Here is an 8018-nt window from a genome sequence, read left to right on the forward strand (position 1 = left end):
TAAGTATTTATATTTGTGTACAAGCTGTTTAGATTGTCAAAAAGCCTGTGTTTTAAGGGTTATTAACGAAGTTCATGTACTCAGACCAGTAATATTTGGGGTCACAAGTTTTTGCCATGAATATTTTGTGGGTCAGAAGATTAAAAAGTTTGGGAACCACTGATTTATTGTATTARGTTTTATAACGGTACAGTCACGTTACAGTATGGTAAGAAGTTACATCATTTGTTGAAGCGTTGAAATAGAGGCCCCTTTTTTTTCAGCGTGCGGATGCGCGTCCTATTAGGGTATTACGGTACGGAGCATGCGCAGTTCACTCCCAGCAGCAGCAGCGAAGGAAAGGAGTCGAGGGAGGAAAACATCGGCAGCAGGAGGCAGGGAGAGAAAGGGCTGAAGTTGCTCGACGCTTTCCTTTTGTCGCCTCTTTCCCAGCGCTTACATGACGTAAAGCTCCTCCGAAATCAGTTAAATCAASTCGTGTGTCTTCGGTCTGCACCGAGAAAGTTACTCCTCTGGAAAGAATCTGTGAAAAAGGTGCGTATACGGAGCTAAATTAGCAAGGCGGCTAGCWCTTTTCAGCGTTACGGAGAACGATTTTTACATGTCGATCAGCGCTACAAGTTTACCAACAAGCTGACGAAGAATTGTGTGTGTGTTAAACTGCATTATGGCCGTGATTGTGATTAAGAAAGTGTTGTATTGCAATTAATGCTACAAATTCTTTACAAAATAGTAGCAAGCTAACACACTAATAACGGATATTAATTTATATTTTTGTACATTGCATATCAAGCCCGGTATTAGAGCTGGGTTAAAATGTTATATAAATTCTGCCCGTGCACGGTTAATTATCATCCAGTGTCCATCAGATCCGCAGCTGTCCGAGCCTGCAAGGCGGGAGGATGATGGAGGAGTCGGTGAGCGCTTTTGAGACGCATCTGACGGCGGTCATGGACAGTCTGATCCGCGCTTCGGTCTGCGAGATCACCAAACTCTTCCAGGAGACCGTCAGCGACTACCTGGTGGAGCTGTCCCTCAACAGGAAGGAGAACGAGGCGCTCAAACTGCGCCTGAAGCTCACGGAGGGCAAGCTGAGGACCGAGCGCAAGTACGGGCTGGGCTGGGCGGCCAACCGCCGCAGCGCCGGGCTGGAGGAGGGAGCTGCGGGCCGGCAGAGGAGAAAAGTTGACTTGGCTCGTGAGTGTTTTTTTTTTTATCAGGTGGAGTTTAAGGTGTAACTTAAATACCGCCTTATCCACTCATGTCTGTGTGCTGTTCTGAAGAGAAAAGGTTTTCTGTGTGCAGTCACTGACACACTTGTTTTGTTGGAAACCATCTGGCAAGAGCTGATCTCTCCCTTCCTCCTCCGCCTCCTCCTCATGATCTCTCCCTCTGTCCTTCACCTCCCCCTCTCCTTCTCTTTCCACTGCATTCTGTCCCTCCCACTCTTCTYTGCTTGTGCTCCCTTCCTGCCTAACTCCTCTCCCTCCCCCACCTCCTTCTGTCACTTATCAACTCCCTCCTCCCCTTCCTGCTCCTCTCTCTCTCGCTTCTCCTTCACGCTCTCTCCTCCTTTCCTCTTCTCCCTGCCCCCACCTCCTCTTCCTGTTCTGTTCTCTCCTTCATCACGTTGCACACACACACACTCCCCCGCCTCCTTTCGTCTCCTGCTTCTCTCTCTCTCTCTCTCTCCATAATTGCACACTCTTTAATTCAACTTCTCCCCGCTTTTTCCCCAATTCTTCATCCTGCCCTCGTTTGCTCTCCTTCAACATGTCCTCCCTCTTCCTCATCAACTTCACGTCCTCGTCTCCTCTCTCATATCGGTCACATGTTTCTCCTTCCCTCTCTCCTCTTGTGTCCTTCTACGCCCCCTCTCCTCACTCGTTCGCGGTGCTCCCTCCTCTGCTTGATTTCTTCTCTCCTTCACCCCTCTAATCCTCTCCAATCTCCTCATCTCCCACCTCCCCACCCTCTTCTCTCCTTCATCCTTCACTCCTTGCCTCGCAATCATCTCCTCCCACTCATCTCTCTCCCCCTCATATTTCATCTGCTGTCTCCCCGTGCCCTCTGTCTCTCCTCCTCCCTCCCACCATCCTTCACCGCCRTCCCTTCTCTTCAGGAGGCAAGTCGAAAAAGAGCCCAGCGGCAGCCCATGGCAAAGGCTGGCCCGGAGGTGTGTGGGAAGAAGGAGAAGGCGTCGGTGGTGGTGGGGGAGGAGGAGGAGGCGGTGGCAGCGGAGGAGCTCTGGGCTTGGGAGCAGGAGGAAGAGGGGGGAAAGAGGCCTACATCATCCAGTTCCCCCGGGAAGAAGAAGAAGAAGAAGAAGACGAGGAGGAGGAGGAGGAGGAGGAGGAGGAGGGAGGGATGGTAGATGACGAGGACGGGGAGGGCAGCCTCAGCGGTGAGGGGGAGGAGACGGCCAACATCAAAGAGGAGGTGAGGGAGACAGGTTTTCTCCGAGGAGGTGTAGGAGGAGAAAGTGGCACAGCATCTCTGCGCTGCTTATCAGCTTCACGGGAAAAGCTGTTGACAGAAACGGYGAGGTTTTACAGAAAGACGGCGAGAGTTTAATTTTTCAGCCGTTAAATCACTGCAGAGGAGTCGAGGATGGAGGGAAGGATGTTGATTTAAGCCAATAGGAACTTGTTGAGTTCAGAACAGATCGCAAGCATTTTGGTGYAAATACCTCTAGGGGACGTGAAAAGACGCGGCACATTAAACCACATAAGTTTGCACATTTGAATCTCAGTTAATTTTCATAACTCTTTTACTTAAAACTGGTGTCTGAAAAGCGGGTCATCCTGGACAGATCCAGGACCCTCCCAGGGCCATATAGAGACAAATAAGACAGAAGTGTTTTTGCACAAACACTCACTCACTGACCATTTAAAGAAACATGTATGTTTTTAGACTGTGAGAAGAACCCAGGTAGAAGTGTCATGCCCAGCCCATGCAAGCTTATARGACACTATCAATATTAGCAAAACATTAATCAGTACAACATATTAATGTCAACACAGGACACAATGCTGTTTCTCTAACCACCTGTGTCCTCTCTTTACATTTGACCAAACTCAAAATATCGCCTCCCAACCACCAAAATAAATCAGGGTTTTTGCACTGGAACTTAGACATTCTCAAATCATACAAAATACAATAAAAAAACAAAATTAAATTCATCTTCAACATACAAACTCCATACAGAACGGCTGCAGCTGGTAGTCGAGCCTCTGACATGTTTTTCTGCGATTCAACAGTGCGCACCCCCACCCCCCTAAAAAAATAAATTTAAAAAAATAAAAATAAAAAAACACACACACAGACCATTTGACTATCTTTACGGGGACCTGGCATTGACTTCCACTAACCCTAACCCTAAATGTAACCTCACAGTGACCCTAAAACTAACCTAAACTCAATTCACAACTTAGTCCTAAACTTAACCCACGACCCACCAACGCCAGTTCAGACTCAGGTTCATATAAGTACCAGTCAGGTCCCATAAGTAACATTAGGTCCCCACAAGTAGGTGTATAATCCAAAAAAAACCTGTCGCACAACGTAGGGAATACCACTCCACACACACACACATGCATCTATGCTGCTGTACATGTAACACAGGGAGGTACTTGTACTYCCATTTAAAATCCCTCAGAGTTGGTTTAAAAAGTGAAATTAGGGAAATAAAAGCAGTCATAAMGTTTGGTAGAACTCCTTTTAGACACTTGCCAAATGCTTGAAGTGGTGCACAAGACMTTGAGTTAAAACCGATGTTACTGAGAACCACTGAGTGAAGATGTTAAAGGAACATTCTGATTTCTTCTAAAATTGYGTTTTGTGAAAGACGTGAGCTGTCAGTACTAATTCAGTAGACAATAATCAGTTTAGTTGTTTGTTTGTTTGCTTTTTCTGTGGGGTGGGGGGTTGTGAAGCTCAATTTGCAATGAGGGAACCAAAAATGAAGCAACTAGAAGCAATTTTTGCCGTCTAAAATGAGCTCAAGACTCAAAAACGTTGAAGTGACTCAAGCTAGATTGTGTAACCTTTGTGTCACAGCTTAACAGGGCATTTTTTTATTCTGGCCTCGTTGCAAAATGTGAGGTCTACAGAGTAACAGATTCAAAGTTACATGATGTAAATTACTTCACTAAAACTGGATCAGATTTTTATGTTTGAGTTGTTTGATGYGAGGAAACTTGTTTTTGTTTTCTGATATCATCTTGGACTCAGTTGTTTGCTCTGTTTTTGTGTGCAGTTTTCTCAAGCTGAGGGCTATCAGCCAGCTTCTCTGCGGCTAATTAAGGAGGCTCTGAAGATGAATCCACCCATCCAGAACTTCCACGTTGGTTCCAAATCCCAGAGTGACGGTAATAATGTCAGGACTCCTGACTGAAGGAGGGTTAGGGGGAGGAAAAAAAAGTTCGGACACAAGTAGTGATTGCTCACACAAACTCTCCTTCTCCATTTCCAGACTTGTCAGGTTGTCCCCCGGCCCTTCACCCCAGTCAGAGAGGTGAGAAGGACTGGGTTATGGGTCATGCAGAAACACCAGARGAGGCCATGGCAGTGGATGAGCTGCGGGGTCTGGAATCGGCTCTAAAACCTGAGCGAGACTGTGAGGAGGGACCCAGGACGGCTACGCAGCGTGAGTCAGAGGTGGGACGAGGGAGCGAGGTCGGCCTGGCTCCAAAGTACATTGGTCTGGATGGAWTGGAGCAGGAAGAGGAGCTGGACCCCCAGCCCCCGACTCTGCAGAGGGAGGAGGAGATGGGCCAGGGCAGGGTGAAGGATGCTGCGAGGCCTGGAGGAGCTGGAGTGGTGGAGCTGAGGATGGGCTGGTCCAAGAAGCTGAGGGAGGAGGAGTCAGCTGCAGTGAAGCCAGGAGATGGCGCCGTGGAGCAGGCAGAGTCCGAGCACCTGCCCCGCCTGTCGGCTCCTGGGAGCGTCTGTGAGAGCGGGGGAGAAGAGGAGGGGGGGGCCGACCTGCTCCACTTCTGCCCTCAGTGCGGAGGAGGCTTCACCTCAGACGCCGAGCTGGACGAYCACCCCTGCCCGCTGGGCGGCGCCCACATGCAGGGCGGCGAGTCGGAGGACAGCCTGTTCCCCTGCGCCCACTGCGGGAACACCTTCAGCCACCCCTGGGCCCTGAAGAACCACGAGTGCGCCTGCGCCGCCGAGAGACCCCACTGCTGCGAGATCTGCGGGAAGCGCTTCACGCACTCACGCTCGCTGGAGCGCCACCACCTGGTGCACACGGGCGAGAGGCCGCACCGCTGCCCGCAGTGCGGACGCTGCTTCAGCCGCCTCGGCAACCTGGAGCGTCACCAGCGGATCCACACGGGGGAGCGCCCGTACGGGTGCGACGCCTGCGGCAAGCGCTTCAGCCGCGTGGAGTACCTGAAGAGACACCAGCTCATCCACAGCGTCGACAAGGCCACGCTGCAGTGCTCCAACTGTGGGCGGGGCTTCTGTGACGTGGAGCTGCTGAAGAACCACCAGTGCTTCGACAATCCATGCTAGAACTCCAGAACTACGTCTCGATGCAGGATTTACCTGATGAATGTGGCTCGTAAACTCTTTATTCTCAGCGAGCGTCTTTTAGGTGATGAAACACGTTGATTTTTTGCAGGAAGAATTCAACTGTAAATCTAACTTTATAGGAAGAGAGTTAAAATRCTCGGTTATTTCTTTGTGAAGACGTGTAAAAGCCTGAACTTATTTATGGATGAAGACTACATTGTGACTTTTTATCATTTTAGAAATATTATCTGGTATTCAACCTTTTCTCTGACAGAACAGTTAATGGATTTATTATACGTTTTTATTTTGTCTGTGTTTTGGTCAGTGTAACAAAAATAAACACTTGAGTTCATCCTGAATGATCCATGTTTTTGTGTTTTCTGTGATTTAGTACGTAGTCACATTTATTTTGAAGAGTTTTGTATTAAACTTATCATAAAGATGCATTTTCAGACGTGGTTGTGTGAATGCTGAATCAGCTGCTTTTAGGAACTGGGTTTCAGCTTTGGCAGCACGCAAACGTTTCTGGACATTTTAGTGCTTATTCAAGAACTAACACTTTCTTCTGTTTTTACATGAATAAATTCAAGTGAACCAACAAGACTCGTCGTTCTTCCACTGTTGAAGTGATTTTTGTTGTGTGACTTTTGCAGAAGTTAACCTTTAGTGTTGAATGTTCAGTGCAGTCTTATGATAACCAGCTACTGCAGATCAGGCTCACTAGGTGTCGCTCTTGTGATGTTTGTAATCCCCTCAGCAGTTTTTTTTTATTGTTAACATTTTTTTTTTTGTCAGGATGGGAGTCATGCAGTCTGCTGCTGTTCTCTGGTTCAAGTTAGAAACTGATTTTGTTTTTTCAGAAGATGTTACGAGTCCCCTTGTAGTCCCTAATCTGTGAAAAGTTAAGTATAACTTGATATGTTCAGGATTTCTTTGACTCACTGATGGACTCAACCCTTAAAGCACAATAGAAGCAATCAGGTTTGAGAACAGAACTTTGAAGCTACTTTTATCCAGGTATTTGTGGAAGGGAAAAAACAGCTCTGCAGAGCAGAAAYGCAGGTGAAGAAGATGGGATGGATGATTCAGGAGGATGCAGGTAGAAAACTAAAATACTTGTTTTAGGAAAGATTCTGGTGTTAAAAATTCTTATTTAAAAAAAGTGTAAAATTTTCAAGCACAGCATAAAAATACTAAACGAATGTGAGCTTCACCATATCAACAAACTAGTTATTCTACATTACAGCTAAACAGCTGAAACGGTTCTCACAAGAAGTAATACTTTGTTTCATAAAATTACCAACCCCAAAGCTTTAAGACAGAAAAATTAATCATATCATGATTTATTAAGTTATATAAACACAATATGTCCGGACAACATAAAACAAGCTTCAGTTTTGAGTAAAACTTTATTGCTGAGTTAAAGCTGCAGCACTACATGCAGTTGAGTTAAATCTCARTGGTTTTCAAACAAGCTGATTTCCATTTTCAGCCTCTCCTCTAAAATGTTTTCTAGTTCCTGTAAGGACATCTTAACATCAAAACCTGTTTCTTTTATTACAATTGTGTTGTCACTGTTTTCACCTCTGAAAAAGACACAAAAACACTTTTATCTGTGGTTCYTGGATCATTTTGAGTTGTGTTCACTAATGTCACATCACACATTCTGGTTTGATTATAGGCCTGTGTAGCTTAGCAGCAGCAGAGATGCAGATTATGTCTGTGTTTCTAGTGTGTTGAGGTAACTTAAACGGCTTAAGGCAGAGGTGCTCAAAGTGGGGCCCACGGGCCAAAATTGGCCCACCAAGCCATTTGATTTGGCCCACCAGCAGTTGTCGTGGTTATTAGATTGTAATCTCTTGTCCTATAAAGAAACACTATATTTCCACCTTTCAACCATTGGTTCAACTATACGCACAAGGAGCTGAAGTCAGAGAGTCTTAACTCAGGTTACTCACTTTATCTTTGGATTATGTTAAGATTAAACATTAAATACAAGTAACTACAAGAGACCTTTAGATTAGATTTCACCTTACATGACCACATATACTCAAATTTTAAATTGTGAAAAGTTCCATGAGCCTTTGCTGCCTGAGCATACGTTGAATTTTCTCCGTGTCTGTGGGCTGAAAAAAAAAGAAAAGAATGTGGACAACTGAACTGGCTGCTAGCTTATTCATAAAATAAAACAACTTTACTTAATGAGTATTTGCATTTCATGTATTACATTACTGTATTTGCCCGCAGCCCTCAGATTGATTTTAATTTTGGCCCTCTCAGGGAAAATGTTTGGGCACCCCTGGTTTAAGGCAATCGGTTTCTTCAAATGAACGGAGTAGCTAAAGTTGTGACAACTAGAATGTTATAATTTCATTAGAGGAATAAAACTGAGTAACATAAGCTAAATTGGATAATCTTTCAATAAATTTTACCATCTAAGTTAGTCTGACTCAATGCAGATGAGTACCATCGACACATTTTAAATTGATTAAAGT

The 8018-nt window shown here is 45.6% G+C and overlaps 1 protein-coding gene across 1 annotated transcript; it reads left to right on the forward strand.

The window, feature by feature from the left end:
* Nucleotides 1-329: 329 nt before the first annotated feature.
* Nucleotides 330-6121, forward strand: si:dkeyp-121d2.7 (zinc finger protein 263). The gene is made up of 5 exons (XM_014033973.1): nt 330-534; nt 870-1197; nt 2123-2439; nt 4259-4370; nt 4475-6121. The coding sequence occupies exons 2-5, from the start codon at nt 903-905 to the stop codon at nt 5521-5523; spliced, it is 1773 nt and encodes a 590-aa protein (XP_013889427.1). The 5' UTR covers nt 330-534; nt 870-902; the 3' UTR covers nt 5524-6121.
* The last annotated feature ends 1897 nt before the right edge of the window (nt 6122-8018 follow it).

The sequence above is a fragment of the Austrofundulus limnaeus genome, unplaced genomic scaffold, assembly GCF_001266775.1.
Source record: "Austrofundulus limnaeus strain Quisiro unplaced genomic scaffold, Austrofundulus_limnaeus-1.0 Scaffold1918, whole genome shotgun sequence".
NCBI lineage: Eukaryota > Metazoa > Chordata > Actinopteri > Cyprinodontiformes > Rivulidae > Austrofundulus > Austrofundulus limnaeus.